Raw genomic sequence first — 25,877 nt, 5'->3', positions numbered from 1 at the left:
TAGACTGCTCTGTGGAGGCTGGAGGCCAGGCTTGGCTGAGTGCACAGGGAGATACTGCACCACTCTGCTTCATAAAAGCTTCTTGAAAGGTCTCTGACAGAATAGAGGGAAATCTCACAGCTGCACTGGGTCTAAAACATGAAGAGCTGCCTGCATGTAAGAAGAGCTATCAGCAAGAGGCCAGGTTGATCAGCATGCTCACACTGCTCTTATCTCTCCTGGGGTGGCTTGCAAAAGGCCACCCACAAGGAGACATCCCTTGTAGTCAGCTGGCCCCATGCTGTGCCTTTGATGGCGCTTGGGTTCTCTTCCTCCCGATGTGTTTAGCTCTGTCTGGAGACCTTGCTTGTGTGCTCCTATGGATGGGTCCATGGGTGTGGTGGTTTTACTCGGGTGGGCGGCCGAGCTCCACCACAACCGCTCTCTCACTCCCCCTCCTCAAAGAGGAATGGAGAGAAAATACGATGAAAAGGGCTCAAGGGTTGAGATAAGGACAGGGAGCTTGCACAGTAATTATTGTGACAGGCAAAATGAACTCAGCATAGGGAGATAGTAAGATTTATTACCTATTACTAACAAGCTAGAGAAGTGAAAAACAAAGAAAAGAAACCAAAAGCACCTTCCCCCCCATCCACCCTCTTCCACCTCCTCCCCCCGAGCAGAGCAGGGGAACGAGGGAATGAGGGTTATGGTCAGTCTATAGCACTTCTTCGCCGCCGCTCCTTCTCGGTCACCCTCGTCCCCTGTGCTGTGGGGTCCCTCCCACGGGATGCAGTCCTTGCTGAACTGATCCGGCGTGGGCTGCCCACAGGCAGCAGCTCTTCAAGAACTGCTCCAGATATTGGTCCGTACCACGGGGTCCATCCCCCAGGAACAAACTGCTCCAACCTGGATCCCCCCTGGGCAGCAGCTCCTGCCAGGTCACCTGCTCCTGCGTGGTCTCCTCTCCACAGGCTACAGATCCGGCCCGGAATCTGCTCCAGCAGGGGTCTTCCACAGGCCGCAGCCTCCGTCGGTGCAGGTCCACCTGCTCCACCGTGGTCTCCTCCACGGGTGGCAGCGTGGAACCCTGCTCCACCGTGGTACTCCATGGGCTGCAGGGGGACAGCCTGCTTCACCATGGTCCTCACCACAGGCCTCAGGGGACTTCTGCTCTGGCGCCTGGAGCACCTCTCCCCCTCCTTCTTCACTGACCTTGGCGCCTGCAAGGCTGTTCCTCACTCCTCTCACTCTCCCAGCTGCTGAGTGTGTGGCAGCATTTTTTTTTTCCCCTTTCTTAAATATGCTCTCACAGAGGTGCAAAACAACATCGCTTATTGGCTCAGCTCTGGTCAGCAGCGGGGCCCTTACCTAACATGGGGCAGCTTCTAGATCCTTCTCACAGAAGCCACCCCTATGGCCCCCTGCTACCAAAACCTTGTCACGTAAACTCACTACAATGGGTCAGCCTTCCCTGCTGAAACCTGTGCTTTATTTGCCTCTGCTGGGGCTGGAGTAGGACCTGCAGGGAGTGTGATGTCTGACACAGGGAGCTCGGGCTCCTTAGCATCCCCTGCCTCCCAAGCGCCAGTTCACAACACATGGAAATCACCCCAGCTCACCTCTTTCTTAGGATCAGGTGCAGGTCAGTTGTAGTGTGTCACGGTTTCTCTCCCAGCCCAAGCAGAAATACCAGCAGAGAGGAAAGTACAACACAATATCCACACTGGTCATACCCAGCACTTAGAGAAGTGATGGGACTGTGGCAGCTTATGCCTGTAAGCACAGCAAGGGAAGAAGGAAAGGGGATTCTGGAAAGAAATGCTTTTCCTTCCTGTCATACTTTCCCACTCCAGCCTTCTCTGGCCCCTGCTGCCTGCCAGTGCATGGGGCACAAGCTGGCAAAGCAACAGGTGTCCTTCTGCCTGACTCTTGTAGTTAAATGTGATGGAGCAGTGAAAAGGAATTGGTGGTTTTGGAGTAGAGACATAGATCTATGCTGCCAACAGATCAACAGATCATAAAACAGGATGCACAGAACTGCAGAAGCCTTTCCTTTTTATTTAATTTCTTTACCATGCTGGTTCTGTCTAAGCATGACTGTCTGACGATACAGCTGCAGATTCATATCTTCACAGCTGCTGGGACCAGACAGACCCCTTAGAGCAGCTGCTCTGCCTGCCTGTGCCACCTCAGAGCTGGCAATTTCATCCAGCTCCCTGTCAAGAGCCCTGGTGTCAATTGTGGATTGTGCTGCAGGCATGTTGTCCTGCTCGAGGGGACATAAATGTTCATAAAGTTTCATAAAGATAATGACCACTGCCATCATTAAAAAGCAGAGCTCATGGCCTCTCTTGGTGAACTTGGCAGCCCCTTGTACGGAAACAGCTCTGAAGTGGCCAGTACAAAAATGATTAAAACACTGCATGGGTGGTTCTGTGCTGTGAGCAGGAATTCATGTAAAGGGACTTACTCAATGTCTCACTCTCACCAGCGTGATAGAGCCTGCCATGCTATAGGCAGGTTTCAAGTGTGTTAACTTCAAACAGATCGCAAGAAGCTTTGAAATGCACTTTGACAGGAGTTGTGCCTAAGAAAGCCCCTCTAGTAATTGATTTACCCCTGTTTAATGTGGCAGAGGATGAAATGAGAGGTAATACTGAGATCCAGCCTGCTGTAGGACAGAAACACAACATGCTGAAGCTGCCTCTCTTGTAGAAATCTCTTTCCGTGTGTGGATGTGTGGAGGTAGCCTGGAAATCATCCCCTGCAGCCGTGTTGGACATGTCTTCCGGAAGAAACATCCATATGTCTTTCCAGAGGGGAACGCCAATACATACATCAAGTGGGTGTTCTGGATTTGCTTTGTTTTTGTGAAGCAGAACAAGCTGCTGCCCTTGCAGGGAGGCAAGTAGGAAAGTTTGGTTGAAAAATTGTGACATACCCATGGGTATGGATTTCTTGAACCAAAGCAGGCCGGTACAACTGTCTCCCTTAGGATTTCTATAGTGTCAAAAATATGACAGAGGTAGAATACTTAATGTGGTTCCTTTCATTGCCACAGAAGTGAAGGGACGAGCCCTTTAGCTCCCTGAGCCCTAGCTACCACAACAACAAATGTTTTAGATGCTAAGGTCTTAAGAAAACGTTTATAATGCACTGAAGTCAGGATGCCAGCCATGTCTATCAGTATGCAGTAGCCTTAGCTTGGGGCTGAGTGGGACTTAGCAGAACCAGAAAATATGGTTCATGGTGCCTTTCAGCAAAGAGCAGAGTGACTGAGCAGGGGTGGTGAAGAGCTGCACCTCACTGGAGGGGCACTGAGGGGGCTGCCAGGATATCCCAGCTGAAGGGGTCCTGGCCTTACACCCAGGATCAGGGACCAAATTGGGTACTGCAGTGAGTGGCTGAAATGGGCCAAGATCCTGGAAAAAAGAAGGTGAGGTAGGGTAAAGGATGATGGGAGCAGCTGTTAAAGTCAGGAAGGATTTTCTCCTTTTTTTGAGCACTAGACTAAAGGTTATCTTTTAAGTAAACGACAGAGAAAGACACTGGGGGCACTTAATACAGGGTTGTTTCCCAGATAAACAGCATTTGTATGTGCTCACACACCAGGTGTTTGTTTCAGAGTGAATTTCCTGGTGTTTCAATGATCCAACAGCATTTGTGAGGGCCTAGGGACTTGCAGCGGGGTTGCCACTGTCTTGGGCTCTCTGCAGCTTCCTCATGCTTTGCGTGTGACAGTGAAACTGGAGAGTGTAAATTACACCTCTCGGTTATACCTAACACATGTCCAGCCACACAGCGTGGGGGCCAGGAGGGGAACTCTTCAGCTGGGTCACTGAAGACACTTCAAAAGGATGGTGTAGAGGGGCACAGGATGTTGCTGGCATCAAGGAGGAGGGCCACCAAAGGAGACTCTTGCTTTTAATAGTGAAATAAGACTCCTGCAAAAAAGACTGGGACATGGACTTTACATAGGCCTGAATCAAGACCCAGGTGCAAGACTTGGCATTTATTCCCATTTATTCCCATAAACCCAAGATCAGGAAGGCAGCCTGAAATACTCTCAACTTTGGGGAAGGCTATATCAAGATGTAGACACTGTGACTTATGCATCTCTTGAACAAGAGCACTTAGACCATGGGAAGCACTACAAATCAGCAAGGCATTGAAAAGCAGTCTGGAGAAACTTATCCTAGGTATTAGGAGCTGGGTTTTGATTAACCTTATGGTATCTCTCAGGCTTAAACTTAATATAGTATATAGACTGGGTAGAGAAGCAGTTTCTGTCAATCCAATGCTTCATAGTATCTCTGTAACAGAGATGTTAACAAGAAATATCTTCACTTTTCTGCCAGATAATGACTTTTTTCCACACCGCCTCACACTTCCTTAGTGTGAGAGACAGGTCAGGATCCAGCATCAAGCTGGGTTCATGTGTGGATTATCCTCTTCTGGGAGGCAGTGGCTTGGGCAGGACTACCCTGACCAGACAGAGATGGGAGGATTAGCACTGAAAAACAAAAGTCATTTGCAAGGAGAGTTGCAGCCATCTGAAGTCAACTGAAAATCTCCTGAGGTTCATAAACCCGTGCAGAGATTTGTCCCAGTGAAATCCAGGGGTGCAAAGCAAGACAGCCCCTACAGAAGTGAAACAAATGAAATACGTGGCTTTAGTCTTCGGCAGATATTGCACTGCTCTTCAGATCTCCATCCCATCCACTAAATAAAACCCTGGCCTGCCTGGGAGATGGCACTTAAGAGAAGCCATGCTTCTGAGTGTGGTGGATGCAAAACATCCAGCTGAGCTGAAGAAAGTGAATTCCCTGCCCAAGCTGTGACATCTTGTGTCTGGTACCTGGACTAATGGGGAGGAGGAAGAATTTGATATTGAGGGCTGGACAGGCTCAAAGGTGGCTTGGGTGAAGACAAAGACCAAGCTGAGGATGGAAGGAGAGGGAGCTGGAATAGTTAATGCATTTTAGAAAGTGTGGGTGTCCCCTCAGAGGCTTTCTTTGCTTCATTTGTCTTCTGTTGCCTCCTTCAGAAACACCAAGCGCACGGCAGAGGTGTGGATGGATGAATTCAAACAGTACTACTATGCAGCCCGTCCTGCAGCCCAGGGGAGACCCTGTGGAAAGTAAGTGTCCTCCCCGCTGCCCATGTCCTGCCAGCTGCAGTTGGTTTTCGTGGTACTGTCACCCTGCAGTGGAAACCTGCCTGCATTGCTTCTGCAGTAACGCTCAATTAAATGCTAATGGCAGTCAGAAGCTACAAGCACAGCAATATAAAACAGAAGTTTATATGTGATGCTACTTTATCCTGATGAGTAAACCAAGTCATGGTGAGGGAAATGGAAACCTCCATGGGCAGCCGTGTCCTATCCTTAGTGTTAGTTACTAGTACTTCTGGTCCCAGAGCTGAATTTGGGGGAGAGTCCACAGGTCTTGCTGGCAGCTGAGTGTCATGAAAATCATCAGATTTTGGACCTAGTAAGGCGTTATTGGAAAGGAGCAAGTGCTTAATATTGGTAGAGTTTTCTATTCACCATTTAAACAGTCAGAAATGTCTCCATGTCAGAAGGACTGTATGTATTTGTGTTATTTTCTCATTTTCATATGCTCTTCCTTTCCTTAGAATGTTTCCTTTGGAGCATAGCAGAGTTCAAACCCAAACTGAAATTCATGCTGGCTACTCTTCCATTTCCAGGATAAATAAATTGAAATCTTGGAGGTTAACCTATTTCCACCGAATTCATATCCTCTTCCCATCTGTCAGAGTGGGATGAAGTAGTAACTCTGTCCTGCTCAATATATGAATGAGGGTGGAGAGAAGATAAACTATGAAAAGGGAAGGTACTGGAGGTCATACCAGCTCCATGGGTAGAAGCTGGCCCAAAGAGGAGCTGGAGTGAGGGAGATGTCGCTCTATACAGCATGACACCTCAGCAGTTTAGCCCTGATTAATGTAAGAAAGAAGTATATCACTGTGTGATTAATTTCTAGTGACTTAAAGGTATATTTAAGTGCTCCTGTGAATCAAGGCCTTCTGTAGTACTATAAACTAAGAGTAACTTATACTAGCATATATTAATTTCCATTAATTTTTCCATTAATTAATTTTATTGCATATAGTAGATAGTATACATTTGTTACTAATCATTTTTAAATGGTTGTGATTTTCCACAAACCCTAAACTCCAGACTCCTTGTTAAAATGGCAATATTAGCAATATTTGGCAATATGCCAAATCATGGCATTTTACCGGGTAAGACCTCCACAAAACACAGAGATCAAAGCAACCAACCAAGCTTATGTAGAAGAGAGCAGGAAATAGTGCTGCTGCTGCTCTGGTGTTTGCCGTCTGTGCATATCTGTTGGGTTTTGGTGCCTTGGGTTTGACTCTCATAATCTCCATTGTCACTCCACCATATTTTCTCCCCCCAGCATCCAGAGCAGAGTGGAGTTGCGGAAAAGACTGAAGTGCCATAGCTTCAAGTGGTACCTGGAGAACGTGTACCCCGAGCTCCGGTATGGATGTCAGATCTCCAGGGGGATGCCCCGTCCCTGCTGCCAGAGACATTTTCTCTGCCCCTCCGGTCTCCACACCTCCCTCCTACCCAGAGACACAGACACCTCCTCCCTTGGGCTTCACAGCAGAGCATGGCAAACTTTGTGCATTTGTGAATTTTTTTAAAACACTGCTCATTTGCAGTGTGATATAGTTCATTTGTGATCCTGCTTTCCATAAGCAGTCTTAGCCATGGAGAACCATGGCACAAGACCTCACTGTTATCAGAGTGTCCATGCTAGGAGTTTATGACCTGTATTCAGGTGACTCTGCCTTACTCATACCCTAGTGCTTTGTTTTATATGCACTTCCACAGCTGCTTTTGTGCAGATCCCTTTTAGTCACCAAATTACTCCAGGAACCATTGAGTCCATTACCTTAGTCGCTGCCAGGAGGAGCAGAAAGGGTGCACAAGTTTTGGAGATACCAGCAGGTCCCTGGAGGTGCAATGGCTGAGTGCAGAGTCGCAGTGTAAGAATGATTTATAGCCATCTTCTGGCTTTTTTCACCATGCATGGTATTGTGCAGCAGCACTGAAAAGGAATGCCAGAACTGTGTGGCAGTTTGTTATAAAGTTTCTCACTTCTGTAAGCTGAAGGCTGACCTTCAGCCTGCTCACAGTCTGTTCCTTGCTTCTCTATTTGCCTTGCACAGTTATTTATTCTTTCCCCTTATAAAGGCTGACCATCCATCTGTGAGTGCTGCTTCTGCAATGTCCCTGGCCATGCACTGCTTGCAGTGGTTTGATACTGAAATAGATCTTGTTGCTCATTTCCTGAATGTGAACTGGCACAGCAACACCCTCCTCACCCCACTGAGCCTCCCTGGGAGTACACTACATGCCTGAGGGGAGCAGGGATGATTTTTTTTTCTCCACGTTGTTCCCACAGGATTCCCAAGGAATTACTATATCAGACTGGGATGATCAGGCAAAGGCAGAGTTGCCTGGAGTCGCACCAGTCTGAAGTCCAAGAGTTGCCCATCTTGAGCTTAAATCCTTGCATCAACAGCAAAGGGACAGCAGCAACAGCACAGGTGAGAAGGCTGGAGATGCAGGCTCTGGTGCAGCTTCAAGGTGATTTTCTAAGCTTGCTAAAGTTCTGTTAGAGGGTTACCCTGCTGCCAGTCCCTTTCCTGAGGGAGCATGTAGTTTAACCTCCTTGCCTCAGTAGAGGCCCTGGGCAGGAGCAGGGACTGGTGCCAGAGCCCTAGTACAAGCTGGATCACTTATCTCTGTGCTAGTCTGCACTGAGCTCTTACTGCTGCCCATCTGCAGAGATCAGAGAAAGACAAAGAGAACTATAATTTTCTCTCATCTTTCAGCCTTATTTCTTTCAAAATGCTCTGAATTGCAATGGTATTTATAACTTCATAGTCTGTGTTCTCTCAATTGCCCATTAAACTATTGAGAATTTAATGAGGGTGATCTTGCTTTTTCAATCTGAGGAAAAAAAAAAGCTATATGAATCAGCATGTGTTTTCAAAAGCATATTCTAGGAAATGTTAGAGCTGAGAGCTGGCATATGTGCCTTACTGTGGAGTCACTGGAGCAGGACCCTGAGGATGTAGCTTCAAAAACCTGCGTTTGCTTCAGGCTTCCTTTGTGATTTTGGGCATGTCAGTGCATTCTCTCACCTTTCCCATTTATAAGAAGGGAGGATAACAATCCCTTGCTTTTTTTGGCGTGCCGCTAAATAATTAATTAGGCAACAGTATGCTTACTTCTACTTGACTGTACATCCTTAATCCTCATGGTTAAACATTCAGACCAGGTACATATGTAAGGCCTAGCCTGAAGGTGTTGCTGAAAATTTCCCGAATTTGGATGTGCAAACAAAGCATGTCGTTATGTGCATCTCTTTCATATGCGATTGAATGCCTGCCTTTAGTCACTAAAATAATATCTGTTACAGCCTGGTTAAAAAAAAAAAGAAAAAAAAGACTATTTAAATTTTAGTAATTTCAGAAAGTATAGTGAATATAACTGCAAGTGCCACAGTCACCGTGCTTACAATTTACCTGATTTCCAGGTTTTAGAATTCTTTTTCTTTCTTCTAGTGCTACATGGACTTCTTACACAAACAGCAAGAGAAGTGAGCTAATGAGAACAGGTCATCATGTTTTGCAGGGCAACTTTGCTGAAGGAAAAAAAAATAGTGAAAATTGTAACTTCCAATAAATTGAATGTTTTAAAAAATCTTTTTGGGAAAATCAGAATGGAAAATACTGTTTAAAGTATTTTGAAATACTGCGTTTCAAAATGAAATGGCATACGTCTTTCTTGAGATACCAATTTTATGAGATATATTACAATGAGAAATGGCATGCCACCAAGTTGGATTGTTTTATTCCCATCAAACACATTCTGTTTTGACACATTAGTGGAGAAAATTTTCAGAATTTTTCATGCCATGAACTTTTTCATCTTCACATTCTGACCCTGCTGCTGTTTGCTTTCCACTGGATGGCAACTCCATTTCTTGTGGATGTCCAGGAGTGCAGTCAGTGTAATTCTGCAACAGAACAGAAAAATGCAATACAGACAGACCACCAAATAGGTTCACTCAACAAACAGGCAGGAATAGAGAACATTTTTATCCCTTTCATCTTTCTGTTTCTTTCTGAAGTAGTACTTGTAAACCACGGAGAACATTCCAGATGGAAGAAGTGTGTTTAAATTTTCATTTTGGATAGAAGCTTATATTTTAATTGTACAATTGTTTCAAGACTACTTAAACTTAGGCATGACATGGGGGCTATAATCAAGCAATGGATGGCTACAAACTCTTCAGAAGGGATAGGTGATACGATGGGGTAGCCACCATGTTAGGGAGTGTTTGGATTGTCTTGAGATTAGTAATGGTGACGACAGGGTTGAATGTTTATGGGTAAGAATCAGAGGGAAGGCCAATGAGGGAGATGTCCAGGTGAATGTCTGTTATAGCCTGCCTAACCAGGCTGAAGAGGCAGACAAAATATTTTACAAACAGCTGGGAGAAGTCTTGCAATCACTATCCCTTGTTCTCATGGGGGACTTCAACTTACCAGATGTCTTCTGGAAATACAACACAACAGAGAAGAACCAGTCTAGGAGGTTTCTAGAGTGTGTGGAAGATAACTTCCTGACAGTGAGCCAACTAGGGATGGTGCTCCTCTGGACCTTTTACTCATAAGTAAGTAAGGACTTGTGGGCGATGTGAAGGTTGGAGGTTGTCTTGGACACAGTGATCATAAATTAATAGAGTTTTTGACTCTTGGAAAAATAAGGACGTGGGTTAGCAGAACTGCCAACCTGGACATCCAGAGGGCAGACTTTGGCCTGTTAAGGAGACTGGTTAATGAACAAGAGCTGGCAGTGTGCTCAGGTGGCCAAAAAGGCCAGCAGCACCCTGGCTTATATCAGGAATAGTGTAGCCAGCAGGACCAGGGAGGTGATCATCGCCCTGTACTCTGCTCTGGTGAGGCCGCACCTCAAGTACTGTGTTCAGCTTTGGCCTCTCAGTACAAGAAGGACATCAAGGCCCTGGAGTGTGCCCAGAGAAGGGCTATGAAGCTGTTGAAGGGCCTGGAACACAAATCCTGTGAGGAGCGGCTGAGGGAGCTGGGGTTGTTTAGTCTGGAGGAGAGGAGGCTCAGGGGAGACCTTACTGTACTTTACAGTTACTTTAAGGTAATTGAGGTGGGGATTGGGCTCTTATCCCAAGCACCAAGTGATAAGGCAAGAGACAATGACCTCAAGTTGTGCCAGGGGAGGTTTAGGTTGGATATTAGGAGAAATTTGTTTACTGAAGGAGTTGTATGGCAGTGGAATAGGCTGCCTAGGGAAGTGATTGAGTCACCACCCCTGGGGGTCTTTAAGAAACGTGTAGATGCAGAACTTAGTAGCATGGTTTAGTGGTGGACTTGTCAGCACTAGGGTAAAGGTTGGGCTACAGGTGATCTTAGAGGTCTTTTCCAACCTGACTGACTGTATGATTCTATGATCACTAGGCTGTATAGGACAGAGTATGCAGCAGTCCCAAATGCTGCTTAGTTTCATATTTGATGTAAGAAGAGCAATAATGTTGACTTTCAATATACCGAAGTCACATCTTGCTGTGGGTTGTTGCAGCATAAAATCCCTGGAGAAGCCTCTATGCCACAGGACCACTGAGGCCAACATGGCCCCTGCCCCTGTGTGGTAGAGTAGTCGTAGAGAAGAGGCCTGAATATGGCCCAGCAGCAGAGCCCAAAGGTGCCTAACCAGTGGCCATCTTTGGTGGCTAGTATGGCAAAACAGGCCCTGAAGAGATGACAGAAAGCTAGCAAAGAAGTGTCTCTCTGGGGAGTGTGGCAGTGTTGATAAGGGAAAATTGTTCACAGCATAATTCCCAGTGACAGAGGGTTAGCAAATGCAAAAACATAGTCATTTTTGTATCTTTTCCATTTTGGGGCCACTGGGATTCAAAAAAGAAACTTGCAGAGCTGTTGCTGTGGAGAGGAAGCTTTAGGAAATGGCAAGGCTTGTAGCTGGGCTGAGCTGACAGAGCAGTGGGCTGGCTGGCAGCAGTGTCACTTCTGCACCCGGACTGCCACAGGAACCCTTTGCACTTTTCTTTCCCTCTCCTGAGATGTACCTGAGCCCAGATTGCACCCCAGGGCCTTTTGATGAGTGGAGCGTTTGGGTATCCTTAGATGACCCATGCAGTCACACGCTAACAGTCTTGGGCACTCTTTCCCTATGATGTTAAGTAAGTAATAATGAGGGCTGAAGTTGTTCCTGGCTTCTTCAGAAACATTTTTTCTCTGGCTGCTACCCTGGCTTTAGGGTACAGCTGACCTCTTGTTTGGCAGTGGAGCATGTACTGTTCTGTCACATAACACTGGGCTTGTATCAAGCTGCTCCTTGCTAGGCTGAGCGGCTACTATGCCAGGCTGAAGGTCACATTTTAAAATAGTTTCCTCATTTCTGAATGATGCTGAGTAGCAGTGACAGGTGCCTGCTTGAATGATGCTAAATCCTTGAAAAATAGTTGCAAGCCTTGGGTGCGGGTTAGTACTAGCTGAAGCTTCAGAGGAAGGGGATTGAGAGCATTGCTGCTTGTGGTGTGCAACTGGTAGTTCTGCTTTCCCAGCCCACCCTCTTCCTCCTCACTCCACCACCATTTCAGCAAAAGCTGTTTTGTCTTTGAAAAGGCAAGAAACATTGATCTCAGTTTCACCTCATGTGTCTCTTTTTCTTTGGTGTCAGTGGTCAGCTCATAACCCTGCTGGCATCTACAGGCCAGCCTGCAGCCCTGGAGCCATGTTAGCTCCCTAAAGGTCTCTCTTAGGAGGAACCTGGGGCTGCCCAGTTCACCAGAACCCCTGGGGTGCAAGGCTCTGCCATTATTACTGCTGTGCTGGCCACTGGAGTATTTGATGTGTCAGGATTTAGAAGATAAAGTAGTTTCTTCTGGGGAAAAAAGCAGAAATTTTCATGCCAACTAATACAAATAAGAGAAAAAGTAGGGTAAGATAAAAATTTGTATGGCCATTTGCTTTTATTTTAACTCAAAGCTTTTCATGGATTCTGTGGTGTTCAAGTGCCTTTTTTTCAGACTTTCTTGATTTTATGTATCATTTTCTCAGGCTTTCATCTGGGGCTGAAAAGGGACAAGATAAAACTAGAACTAGATAAAACGTGTTCAGCAGGACTGGCTTCCATAAAAAGCTGTTCTGTTGAAATAGAAGAGCCTTCTGAAAATCTTTCAGTTTAGATAAAACAGTAGCAGGACGGCCTGGGGCAAGGAGGCAGGATCTAATGTCGGCTGCTGAACTGATGCATATATTTAGCTTTATAGGCCTCACTTCTTATGATGAATTGCTTAGGAGACATGGTTACCACCACCCCGTCTATCCCATGGACCTTTGTTGAATGAGAGGATGGTCCTGCCTTGAGACAGTGTGAATAATGGGATGGCATGAACAGAGCCTGGCCTGGAAAAAAGCATAGAGAACCTCTGGGAGGAACCATCCTCTGTGAGGTGCTTCAGTGAAGCAAGCAGGTTACAGAGGTCAAGAAATCCCCTTATTGTGAGACCTCTTTCAATTCTTTTTCAATGGTCTTGGGTATCTGGAGAGGTTCCAGTTGACTGGAAGGTGGCAAACGTTATTCCAATTTTCAAGAAGGGCAAGAAAGAAGACCCTGGTAATTACAGGCCTGTTGGTCTCTCTTCAGTGCCTGGTAAAATTATGGATAACATTATAATGGGAGTTGCTGAAAACACCTGAAGGTCAATGCAGTCATTGGTTGCAGCCAACATATGTTCACTGCCTAATGAGCTTAATTTCCTTTTATGACAAGGTCACCCATCTAGCTGACCAAGGGAAATCAGTTGATGCAATCTTTTTGTATTTCAGCAAAGCTTTCAATGTTATTTCTCACAGTATCCTTATGTCCAGCTAGATGAATACATAATAGAATGGGTGAGCAATTGGCTGATGGGTAGGGCTCAAAGTTTTATAGTAAATGGGGTTACATCATGCTGGTGGCCAGTCTCCAGTGTGGTTCCCCAGGCTTTAAGCATTCCTAGTGATCTGTCCTGGTACCTCTTGAAGTCAGTGAGGTTTGTGCTTGGTTTCATAGGGGGCAGGATCCAAGCCAAAGTGTTTGCTTTCCAGGTATAGGAATACCAAGAATCATCCCTGATTTCTCACCACCTTTCTTTCTTTTATTCCTCTTTGCAGGAATGGACATACACATACAACCACCAAGTCCGTCAGCAGCATCTGTGCTTGTCTGTGTACACCCTTTTCCCTGGTTCCCAGGTGCTCCTGTCACCTTGCAAAGAAGGTGACAACAAGCAGGTGAGCCCTTTCTTTGACACCCCATTTTCTTTGAAGTTCTCTTTCTTTCAGCAAAATATAGAATCATCAAATCGCTGGTGTGTTTGACATCATCTGGGAAGCACAGTCTGTCTGGAAGCACAGACTCTGGCCTGTTCAGCCCTTTGCCTTAAATGAATGTGTTGGTAAGGATGTCCATTAGTGCAAGTGGTGATCTGGATACTTATCTGCAGAAGTCAAAGTGAAACTGGCAATTTAGTCCACGTGGCTGCCAGTCAGCTGGCATATGCTAACATTTCTCTGCATTTAATCATTGAGCTGACATTTGAACCAGCGACCTGGGGAAAAAGCTGTTAGTAATATACTCACTTTCTGATGCCAAACAGAGGCTGAGCTTAAATGAGTGTGTTTCAGATGGGAGAAATGCTCAGCATGTATTCTGCTTGGTGTAGGCTGGGGGAGCCCTGTACTTCCCAGCATTAGGCCACAAAGTTGTGGTGATGGCTGTCTCTTGATGCTGAACCAGTGTAGTAAAAGCGTAAAGAGGAGGAGGCCTGTTCACTCATGTTTCTCCTCTTCTGTATGTCTCTCTGCAGCGATGGGGTAAAGTTGGGTCACACATTGAGCACATAGCTTCACGCTTCTGTTTGGACACTGAGATGACTGGGGACACGAATGAGAATACCAAAGAGCTTGTCATCAATCCTTGTGAGAGCACAGCCATGAGTCAGCGCTGGGACATGGTGATGTCTTGACCTGCTTGAGGACTTAACCCAGCTGGGCCAGGCACTGAGACTTGCTACACACAGCTGAGATGCACCTGATAGCCCTCACATGCAAAACCATTGGGGTCCTTGTGTATTATGGGACAGGAGAAGAATCACTCAAATAAAAAGGAGGACACAGTGCTGCAGGTTGAACAATGGACGTTGATTGCAAAGCATGTAGCTGCTATTGATCTGTCGGCAGTCATATGTTCAAAAAGAAGGGATGGCAAGAAACCAGAATGAAATGTTTCAGAGGGACACTCAGGGCTCCTGTGATGGGCCCTGCAGAAGTTCTGTGTGTACAATATTTATTAATCTCACTGGAAGCACAGATAGAAGAACACAGGACACCAAAAGGAGACTTGGACTAAAAAAAGCAAGCATGTCAATAGCTTTGGGGAATGAGGCAGGTGCATGAGGAGGGATGCGCTAAGGGATGTGAAGAAACAGCACCTGGGATCAAGTGGAAAATGCTGAGTTATCTTGCACTTTTTATTGCTGTGGTTGAGTTTGTCTTCTGCAGACAGCATGGGTAGAGCTGTGTTGCACATTCAAATTTGTATCCAATCCATGGACGTGTATGTACACAGACAGGGCAGTCATTTATGGTTATGGCCAGGATCTAGCCGTCGGGTAACAGAGTTGACCACCTCTGTGCTATGTATGGGGGTGTTGAATCTCTGAAGTCCAAGCAAACAGAGGATTCAGTGTGTGAGATTCAAGGATACAAACCACTGTGAAGCTGGGAGGAGCAGCAGTAACATGATTATTTCTCGTTTCTGAAGGACATGGTTGAGCCTCAGTCACTGAAAACTCCCTTACAATCTCATTATGTTTCTCCCACTGCTTCAAACAACCTGGAATAAGTAAAATTTTAACTCTTCTTCCATAAAAAATAATATTTTCAGCAATTAAAGATAATTGTGTCATCTTTGTGTTTCTCAATTTCCAGACTATGGAAGAGGGGACTCCCATGAAGTGCTGCTACCGAAGGAACAGGAGACTGCTCTGAGAAAGGAGAAGGGATAGGTAAAAGAATTGCCTGGTTTTGTCTTCCAGGTATCTTTTAGCCCAAGATGTGAAGTACTGAAGAAAGGGTTTAGGAATCCCCCAGTTGCACCTGAGAGTAGAGACCTCTGTATCACAAAATACCTCTCTCCCAGTGTCTTTCAATGTAGGTAGACTTGGCAGAAATTATTTCCTTGGGTTTTGGAGATAAATTATTAATTAGAGGTCACATCAGGTGCTATGGCTATGTGACTGCCAAATGAGAAAAGGACAGAAGACCTCAGAAGAGGTCTTAAGATTAGGAGAAACCTGCCCTTCAGAGCAGATCCCACCATGGCAGCAGGTAACAGGTGGTGGAGCACCAAGAACTGCACATACAGCTTTTGTGCGGTAACAGCTCTTGAAGAGAACTTTTACCGGACTCCTGACTTGAAAAAAAAAAAACAGTTTGTGCCTCTAAAAGCTTAGGGTTTAATGAAAATCCTGTCCTTTGGTCACCGTGCTACAAACTTCAGGTAAAATATCGTAAGACACTGAAGTTTTGGAGCCTTCAAGTGCTTTCAGAATGCCTTCTTGAATAAATTGATGGCTTTCAGAATTTTACTGTTTCAGTTTCTTCTCCCTTTGCACTAGGAGAGAGCTGTATGTGTAAATCTCCCTGGTTTTAAAGGCAGAACTAGCATAACTATTTACAAAATGTTGCAGGGTACACTTTCTATGTGCTGTGGTGATTACTGCGATGGAGTAAGTTGTTATTTCATGGTGCTAGATTGCATTGTTTCCATGTCACCACTTTGCAAAGGAAAAGGGAAGCACTTAAAATGAAATGGATCCATTCCACAAGGCAGGGAAGTGACCCTGGGCTCTTATTTAATTGAACCACAAATATCACATCTACTTTTCACACTGATGATGACAGCCATCCTGTAACAACTCCCTGGCTAGTGTTAGCAACGGAAATAACCTCTCAAGAGCTTGCAGCGTAACATGTTCGCACCTGTGCCATGCCTGCAGCCTAGGTTTGCCAAGCAGCTGGTGCTTTGATCTTGAACATTTAGAGACAAAATGCTGCTGCCTTGCACCTGACCTAGCATTTAGCTGAAAACCTTGGCTTCAGTTTTGAAGTCCCTATGGGTACACTCTGACCCAGACATTTCAGACAATCATAGAATCATTAAGGTTGGAAAAGATCTCCAAGATCATCTAGTCTAACTATCCACCAACCACCACTGTCACCCACCAAACCATGTACCTAAGCACCACGTCCAACCTTTCTTTAAACACCCCCAGGGACGGTGACTCCACTGCTTCCCTGGGAAACCTGTTCTAATGCCTAACCATTTTTTCTGAGAAGAATTGTCTCCTAATTTCCAACCTAAACCTCCCCTGGTGCAACTTGAGGCCATTCCCTCTAGTCCTGTCGCTAGTTACCTGTGAGAAGAGGCCGACTCCCAGTTCCCCACACCTTCCTTTCAGGTAGCTGTAGAGAGCAATGAGGTCTCCCCTGAGCCTCTTCTCCAGACCAAACAACCCCATTTCTCTCAGCTTCTCCTCACAGGACTTGTGCTCCAGGCCCTTCACCAGCTTCGTAGCCCTTCTCTGGACACGCTCCAGGGCCTCAATGTCCTTCTTGTAGTCATGGGCCCAAAGCTGAACACAGCACTCGAGGTGCGACCTCACCAGAGCCGAGTACAGAGCCGAGTACAGTCACCTCCCTGGCCCTGCTGACCATGCTATTCCTGACACAAGCCAGGATGCCATTGGCCTTCTTGGCCACCTGGGCACACTGCTGGCTCATGTTCAGGCGAGTATCAATCAGAACCCCCAGATCCTTTTCCTCTGCACAGCTTTCCAGCCACTCTGCCCCAAGCCTGTAGCACTGCATGGGGTTGTTGTGACCAAAGTGCAGGACCCGGCACTTGGCCGAGTTGAACCTCATCCCATTGGCCTCTGCCCATCGACCCATCCTGTCCAGGTCCCTCTGCAGGGCCTTCTTACCCTCTGGCAGATCGACACTTCCCCCCAACTTGGTGTCGTCTGTAAACTTACTGAGGGTGCACTCAATTCCCTCGTCCAAATCATCAATAAAGATATTAAAGAGGATGGGCCCCAACACTGGGGGTTCCTGGGGGAACACCTCTGGTGACCGGTCACCAGCTGGATTTCACTCCATTCACCACCACTCTCTGGGCCCGGCCGTCCAGCCAGTGTCTTACTCACAGGCATGGCAAGGAGCTGCTCCACCAGTCTAACACCTGCTCACTTTCCGAGATAGTCCCTAATCTCTCCACCTCCTCCTTAAGCTCTGCAACCAGGCTGATCAGATCGTCCACCTGCTCGCACCTCAGGCAGGCAGTATCTCCATCACCCACCACTGGCAGCAACAGGCTCAGGGACTCCCTGCAGTTGGAGACCTGAACCTCGAAGCAGGAAACGCTTTGCACACTGTGATCCCCTGCTCCACTGCGAAATGCATCTGCCCTGAAGGCCCCAAAGCTACCAAGTATCTAACAAACCTAGGGAAGTGCAGGTGATTGTGTCTTAAGCATCTGTTGGCCATAACCCTTAGACTACAGCATGTTTCATGGTCCAGGAAGTGAGATTAGCCCTATGAATCAGCAGTGTTTTTGGGGGAAGCCTGAGGTATCACCCTGGCTCCTGGGAAGCTTAATATAAGGGGACAATGAACTGGTAGTTTCCTGAGCTAGCCCCAATATGGCATTTAGCAAATCTGCTTAGCATTCATAAAAAAAAGATCCTGCATTGTGTCAGGGGAAAGGCTAACTGCTACTGAAATCCAACACACGCTTTTAGTTTTATTTAACTTATTAAAATACATTGGAGACAGATGAACATTTTTGCTTTGTATTTGTTACCTCCCTAGACGTTTATTATGACGCTGTGAAGTGATATACTTGACCTTTCAAAAGCATATCTAGATGGGCTTCTATGTCTATACCTCTTAAGCCCTAATGTCGTTAGGTAGTAATGCTTTTTGGTAACATTTTTGCATTGATTTGAATGAATAGAAAATAAATTAGGAAATATGGTTCTAATCCTGGACATTGAGTTTTGTGACAGGCTTTATTATCTTTTATTATGATAAGTCACTTCTTGTGCCTTGGGGAAATCCCCTGTGAAAATTACTCAGCAGGAAACTCAGGTCTAGAACATCTACTGCCTTTTAATGAGCCAAGCAAGGCTATGCCAGCACAACAAAAATCACCTTAGCCTTTCCCTCCCTTTCCAAAGGAGATCCATGTTCCAATGGGAAAAAATCTACATGATTTTAGTTGGGCTGGGGGAAGTCTTACAGTTCCTACCTGGCTCATTTCCAATTATTTTGTGCTCATCCTCACTGTGCCAGCACAGTACTGTAAGATAACAACACAAAGCATCAATGGTTGGAACCTCAGCTTATAGCATGCAGATGTAGTAATTTAGTAGTAAACAGAAGGAAATTGAACTCGAACTTCTTTAATGATTCAGTGTGGCAACAAGAAGATGGGGCTGATTGATGAAGACTTGGAGGACTATAGTTGAAGACAGGCAGCAGTCATGGAAACATAGAATGGCTTGGGTTGGAAGGGACCTCAAGGATCATCTAGTTCCAGCTCCCCTGCCATTGGCAGGATTGCCACCCACTGGATCAGGTTGCCCAAGGCCTCATCCAGCCTGGTCTTGAACACCTCCAGGGATGGGGCATCCACAACCTCTCTGGGCAACCTGTGCCAGTGCCTCACCACCCTCTGAGTGAAAAATTTCCTTCTAACCTCTAATCTGAATCTCCCCTCTTTTAGTTTAAAACCATTCCCCCTTGTCCTATCAATATCTGATTGAGCAAAGAGTCGCTCTCCATCTTTTTTATAAGACCCCTTCAAGTACTGAAAAGGTGCAATGAGGTCACCCCAGAGCCTTCTCTTCTGTAGGTCGAACATCCCCACCTCTCTCAGCCTTTTTTTGTAGGAGAGGTGCTCCAGCCCTCTGATCATCTTTGTGGCCCTCCTCTGCACCTGCTCTAACAGGCCCACATCCTTCTTAGTTGCCAGCAGGGTTCAACACACCACACTGCCCTAAGGAAAGCAGGGTCCGTAGTGCAGCAGGCTTGTCTTCTTTGTGTCTGGGACTCTGATCACAGCTGTGCAATAGGACCTATGCTGCTCAAGCTTCAGATCTTAAAAGTTTTAATAAAAAGCTGTGGGCTGGAATTGTTTGCAGAAGTGGTAAATAATGCAAAATCAAACATCACAAGATGCTAATAATGAACACATGTGGCAGATGAAACTGTAGCTCATTAATTTTCTGGCTAACTTAATTTATTTGAGTGATCATTCCAGCCCCAGTTTTAGGTGGCTGTTTACACGTCTGGTACGGGTGTCCACCCTACACTGAAACTTAAGGCATGAAATCCAGTGGAATTATTCCAGGTTTAAAGGTGTTTTCTGCATGTCCACTGTTCTGTTTCTCACTGGAAGTGCCTAAGAACCCTGTAAGAATAAAAACGTTACAAGCTACTTTGCCTCTAATTGAGTCTAATTAAGTTTTAAGTTGAGCTGCATCTTAGCTTGGAGCTGATGAAAAAATGTGTAAAATTGCAGGTAACAGCATTGCTTTTGCAGTGTAGGGGATGCTTTGTTTTCTCTGATATTACTTGGGCACTAAGGAAATCCAAGTTGTGTGTGATGTATAAAAAAACACATGACTGAGCTTCAAGGTTGGACTGTCCACTGCAACAACTGTCTCATTTTTTTTGTGATTTATGAGAAAGAAGTGTAGAGACAAGACGTTGCTATCGTACTGTGAAATTCACTTGTAAAACCAACTAACCAACCTATGAAGGAGGGAAAAAAAGGGAAAGCAAAAGGAGTATTGAAAGCTTATATGTAACCTGATACATGAAATAAAAGATGAATATTGCAAAATCAGGGCTGTTCCAAGGCCACAGGTTATGGAGTCAAGTAGAAATGTGTTTAAGCTCATTTTTAAGAGAAGGGTGGAAAAAAGAGATCTTCACTGTGAACACATGTAATGATTGTTAGCATATTATTTTTTTTCTGCAGTTTCTGTGGCCCAAGCTTTCCTACCTTGTGCTGTAAGCTGATTACAGACAGCGGTGTCCTGGCTAGCCTGTTTCTACTGCTCAAGCTGAGAAAAGCGGGAAGAAGCAAACTCCCACCTAAAGGTCAAGTTGATACAAGTCTTCTTAATTTTAGAATTTCTTAGTTTTACCCTGTGTGAGGGAAAGGGTTGCTTTCCCTGCAGAGTAGCAGCTGTCTTTGCTGCAACAGGGACTCTTCTGTGAGGACACTCAGAGCACACAAGGCACATTAATGCTCTGCCAGGGTCCTCTGCAAACTGGAAGCATAACCTGGCCATGGGCTGGGCTGGCTGTGCTTTGTACAAGTGAGCTGCAAATCCAGCCCCAGTAACTCACAGCTGCACCATGATTTGTAACAGAGCACCAGAACAAAGTCCCCTCAGCCCTTGGTTTTCTCACTGAAAAGAGCATGTGGCTCAGCACTGCTACTGCTTGTATCATGTATTAAATATGCACTACATGCTCCAAACTAGCTCTGACCATGGAGACATACAACAACCCGTTGTGGTGGTTTTATCTTGCTGGGCAGTTGAGCTCCACCACAGGCACTCTCTCACTCCCCCTCCTCAGAAGAGGAGGGGAAGAAGAAAAGGAAAGAAACAACTCACAGGTTGAGATAAGGATACTTTAATTAAAGGAAAAATAATTATTAAGGGAAAATTATTATTAAATAATTTAACTAAAGGGAAAGGGGAAAAGGGAAAAACAAACTAACAAACAAACAATAAGCAAAAGCCATGTGGAAGTGCAGAGAAAGCACTGCATGGGCTGCTGTAGGGAAAGTTAACTCCATCCCAGCCAGCCCCAATACACCCATGTATCTGTTTGTCTCTGCAGGAGAGATATACAATGCCATGCCTCCTTTTCCTAGCTAGGAGAAGTTGCGTGAGCCTGTTTTACTGTTGGACAGTGCTGCTAATCCTCATCTTGAGGCTGTTTTCACCTCTGTAATAATCCTTGGAGACTGGAGCTGGGGAAGGTTGTGCACAAGCTGAGCTGAAAGGGAGTTTTCTGGAGGTTTAGCACTGGTGGGAAGCACTGGCAGCTGGTCTGACAGACACAAGAGGTGACAAAGGGCAAATGGGGTGAGTTCACAAGATGCTCAGTGAGTCGTGGAGATGTGAGGCTTCTGCTGCAGCAGGCCAGGTGAGACTGGGGAGTAACGGAGGACATTACAAATCAGCTGAGCATGAAACCACGTGCTCCCAGGAGTGAGTAGGGCCTGGGTAGATGTTGGGTCAGCTCTCTGCACTTTGAGGTCTTTTTATGTTTAAGGCTAACCGATCCAGTGACTTAAAATAGCTGCCCCAGAACGATGTAGGGGTTAAAATAAATTTGCTTATTGCATTGCAACATATTTTTGCTTCTGTTAGTGAAACTGTTGTTAGAGGGGCAGTGGATTATTCAGTACCTTGGAGGTCAAACCTTGATCTGGATATAGCACATACGTTGACTTGTGTATCACTTGTCACGTCTGCAGCTTTGCATTGCCAAACACATAGTATGGTAGCAATGGATGTTTAGCTTGAAAGATCACAGCCACTGCAATTTGAAATTGATTTTTTTTTTTTCTGCACAGAGGTGCTTGAAACAAAAAACCAATTTGGTTTGTATAATGTATGTTAGATATAAGAAGATATCCTATAGAGTACATAGGATCACCTTTGAAGCCATTTTCCCCCTGCCATGAATAATAAGTTGCACAATAACAGGAATTTCTTACAGCCAATCTAATCTCTACCCAACCGTGAGTTGGCTCTGAAACGAGATAAGCCTATCTGCTTTGATTCGGGACAGGTGTCTCATATTTCCCTGTGACATTACAGAGACTCATGATGCCTGGCAGCGTAACTCAGAGCTTACTACCAAGGCAAGTGAGACAGATCAAACTACGTTGAGGGGTTTACCTAGTGAGTAAGATGCCAGGCAGCTCCTGCTGCATTCAGGAGGAATCAGCAAATTGGTCTGTGAGAATCCACCTGGGCTGCCAGTTGGTAAATGGTGTCTCTGGAGGGTCACAGGTGCACCTTGCTTTTCTCTCTGAATAGACACAGTTATCTTGTATATCTTCTCACCTCCTCTTGCCATCAGTTAATAATTTTGTCCTTAGAGCCTATTCTTCCAGTATGGATACTTCCATCCTTGCATTCTTCCAGTATACAATGGTATTCCATCCACCTTGACTGGTGGCTGTCTGTTTAGGTATTCTGGTAGCCAGCCTACAGAGAGAACAGCAAAACAGAATGTATGCTTTAAAGGCAAAAGCAACAAGGAAGAAGAAAACAGTATCAGCGCCCCTGTTGCCCAACCCTCTTAGTCTTTTGTAATGGGCTTTCCTGGTGTCTGTTAACATCTAATGTTTAGGTATTTAAGAGATATGGGGACCTTGGTGCCAGGGATACCGGTGCATTTGCAGTGCAACTCCTGTCTGGTACCATCCCCTTTCTTCTCTCAGCACAAGGCTGCTAGCCTCAGCTGAGGCAAGGCTGCATATGTTTAGTGGGTCCCACATTGCCGTTTGTCCGTGGCAGGAGTGTCAAGGCTAGGCCGAAAAGGTTGGTTCATGAACACGGATAAGTTATCCCCAAACAGGAGCAGACGGACTCCTAGCACTCCTAGCAGTAGATGCCATCTCAGGTTCTCCCTGAGACAACTGGAAAAAAGACCCTGGCTGACCCAGCCTGGGGCAGGCACTGGTCATTCTGCAAGGGGCAGGGTGACGGTCACTGCCGTGCTTTTTACCTTCAGTGGCAGAGAGCAAACCTTCTACTGGTTTGCCTGCATGCAGGTGTGAAAATGGATGGTCCCATATCCGTGTTTCATGAGAATTAAGGGTTCTTCCCAAAAGATGCCTGAAAGTGTAAATATCCAGAAGGGAAAGGAAAAAATCTGTGGTGCCTCAACTGGATTTCTTAAGAAGTAACTGGACTGGGGGAAGAAAAGGAACATGACCTTAACCTGACTTCAGCTTTTTGTCACAAATAACAATAGCAGCAGCTGTGAGGGGGTGGATGGATGAGTGTAAAGGAACCACTAGCTATCCAGTCTGTGACTTAAATGGCCAGCCCAGAGTTATTTTAATGTTTCCATTTCTAAATCTGGTGTCCTGTGTGTCCAAATGTGGCCCTGCTCTATCCATGGCTGTGCTGGGGCCTGGGGAGATGTCCAGGGCACCTGTAAGACCCTTAGGGTCTTCCCAGGCTTATTGTAAAATCTTATGGAGGATTGCTGGAGGCATGCTGTGCATACCTTGTGTGTGTTATAGCTTCTGGGTATAACACACATTCCTGAGGAAACTAATGACAACGTCAGCAGAGCCAGTGGGAGCTCATTTCCCCTCAGTGAGACCCCCATGGAAGGAGAGGCCGGGTCTGCTCAGGCCACTGGGAGTCATTCCTCAGAGGCTGGTCTTTCTAGGGCACTTGGCTGTCTGGTGCATCCCACAGCCTATTTGTTGGTGTATTATCAACTAATTTAAAATGACTCAAGCCCTTATCAAGCACATGAGAGCAAAGTATTAGCGGGCATGATGACAAGGAAGAATTTATGAGCAGCTTCATGAAGCCAAATCCTCAGGAGCTATTGAGACCATAATTAGATTTGAAGATAATATGATCTTCCCTCCGTTCCCACTCCACCCTGCCACCCCCCTTCTTGCTTTCTAGTAGCAAAACAAGGAAAAAAAATACAGCACTCAGCTCATTCTCATAAAGTCAGCGTGGCTGCAGGCACTTTGCTCAGCAACACAAAGGGATTACAACTTGATACTGAGTGGCCTGGGAGAAGCATATGCACGGAAGTCTTTTGCTGTAGACCATGTGGATCGCTTATGTGTGTGCCTTGAAGAGGCCTCACAAGCCTTAAGAGCAATGAATAATGAAATCAATTAATAATAAGATCTGCAATGTGAGGAGAAAACTAGTCAGTATTTTGTTAACAGGTAGGAAGTGAGCAAACCAGCAGGGGACATGCCGATTGTGTCTGATTCATGTTGTCTCTATAACTCCAACTGAAGTTTTAACAGCACAAGAAGATGAATCACCCAATCTAACAAACAAACAAACAGATCAGCATGGGGTTTATTAGAATCAGGCTGTCATTTAACAATGTCAGGAGTGTATTTATCATTAAGCAGTAGATTCCACAATCTAAATGGAAAACCATTACCCCTCCTTGGACACCAAGCAAAGTACGACCATAAAGCCACTTGATCAATATATTGCATGCTTGCATGAGCACATAGGGTTTGCTATTAGGATAAACTTGTTTACTGAAAGGGTTGTGCAGCATTGGAATAGGCTGCCCAGGGAAGTGTTTGAGTCACCATCTCTGGAAGTCTTCAAGAAATGTGTAGATTTAGAACTTTGTAGCATAGTTTAGTGGTAGACTTGTCAGTACTAGGTTAAAGGTTGGACTAGATGATCTTAGAGGTCTTTTTCAACCTGAATAATTCTATGATTCTGGGTACAGAACAGAGAAATTGGTTAAAAGAGATTGCCTATGGGCCATGGTACAAAAACCATACAACAAAACTCTGCACTAGAAACTCAAACTACCTTCTAATGTGCACTTTGTATTTTTAGCCTAGAGATTGCTCAGAGTCCTTCCCTTTTCCTTGAGACTGCTTTCCTTGTCCATAGGAAGACCAATCAGTAAAACATATGGTAATACACAGCAAACAACTTGGTTTCATTTATCGCTACATTATGGTACCCAGTAGGGAAGCATAAACAATACAGATCCAGAAAGCTAGTACTTAATATAGCAGTGTTTCAAGGTGGATTTGTGGGAAAGGCTTGGGGGTTGGCTATGTCTTCAGCCCAGTTTTCCAGGTCCAAAGTATTTCTGTTGGCCCAGTGAACGTACAACCCTCTCAACTTGTAGCACAGCCAAAGAACCCTACGCATTTGTTTTGCAGTTCTGCTACTGCTGCACATTCAAAATGGCAATTATAGCAATAATCTTTTGGTCTAAATATGGGGAAGAGTTGCTGGGCACAGCAGTCTGATTGATGTGACTGTCTGCGTTCATGGGCTGTCACAATTGGCTTTAATCATCACCAAAAAATCTTTTTGCAATTTATAAGGCTCTCTCAGCATATTTTTAGCATGTTCTCCTAATTGCCCTGATGAAAGAAAGCTTGAAATATGACAAGGCAGATTTTCAAAATTTAGAAGCCAACCTACAGAATGAGCTGAGAGCTGAGGCAGCCATGGAATAAACATGACAGACTATGTTCACCTCTTCCCCCTACCCTCCTACCCTCCCCCCCCCCCTTTTATTTTTTTACCCAGCTATCTAGGAAGACCTGATTTCTGAAGTTTCAGAAATATACGGATTTCTTAACTATTCATAATGTCACTTACAATTCATTTCCTTCATCTCTGAAGTTGGGGATTTGTTAATACATTAGACTTAATACACTAGACTGGCAGTGTGAGATGCGGGTTATGCAGAATTAACACAGGTCTTAAAACTTGCTCTTCACCAAAGGTTGTTTTGTAAAATGAACCAATTGACTTTTCTGGTCCTGTTTCTTGTCATGTATTTGGAAGGGGAAAGCACCAAACATCCATTTGAATGTACTGGAAACTGGAGCCAGTCCATGCAACAGGACTGTGGGGCATGAGGTCTGTAATTGGTCT

The 25,877-nt window shown here is 45.5% G+C and overlaps 2 protein-coding genes across 7 annotated transcripts in view; both read left to right on the top strand.

Annotated features, from left to right (window-relative positions):
• The window catches only part of GALNT14 (polypeptide N-acetylgalactosaminyltransferase 14), a 72,916-nt gene extending 57,184 nt beyond the window's left edge, over nucleotides 1-15,732 (top strand). For 4 of the 6 annotated variants that reach the window (XM_080587660.1, XM_080587656.1, XM_080587659.1 and 1 more), the window contains 6 exons: nucleotides 2,698-2,824; nucleotides 5,030-5,122; nucleotides 6,429-6,512; nucleotides 7,443-7,587; nucleotides 13,261-13,380; nucleotides 13,956-15,732. In XM_080587660.1, the coding sequence (XP_080443786.1) occupies nucleotides 2,698-2,824; nucleotides 5,030-5,122; nucleotides 6,429-6,512; nucleotides 7,443-7,587; nucleotides 13,261-13,380; nucleotides 13,956-14,114 (728 nt within the window). In that variant the 3' untranslated portion in view covers nucleotides 14,115-15,732. Of the gene's footprint in view, nucleotides 1-2,697; nucleotides 2,825-5,029; nucleotides 5,123-6,428; nucleotides 6,513-7,442; nucleotides 7,628-8,610; nucleotides 9,154-13,260; nucleotides 13,381-13,955 lie in introns of those variants that run through there. The other 2 variants (XM_080587657.1, XM_080587658.1) reach the window with 2 other exon arrangements.
• CAPN13 (calpain 13) overlaps nucleotides 15,046-25,877 on the top strand; it is an 81,884-nt gene continuing 71,052 nt past the window's right edge. The window contains exons 1-2 of the mRNA XM_080587662.1: nucleotides 15,046-15,155; nucleotides 20,195-25,862. The gene's annotated coding sequence lies outside the window, so the exon portion shown is untranslated. The remainder of the gene's footprint in view (nucleotides 15,156-20,194; nucleotides 25,863-25,877) is intronic.

The sequence above is a fragment of the Anser brachyrhynchus genome (genome assembly GCF_964034855.1).
Source record: "Anser brachyrhynchus genome assembly, chromosome: 3".
In the NCBI taxonomy this organism is placed as follows: Eukaryota; Metazoa; Chordata; class Aves; order Anseriformes; family Anatidae; genus Anser; species Anser brachyrhynchus.
Note: the sequence above shows the minus strand (reverse complement) of the source record. Positions and strands in the feature narration are given on the sequence as shown.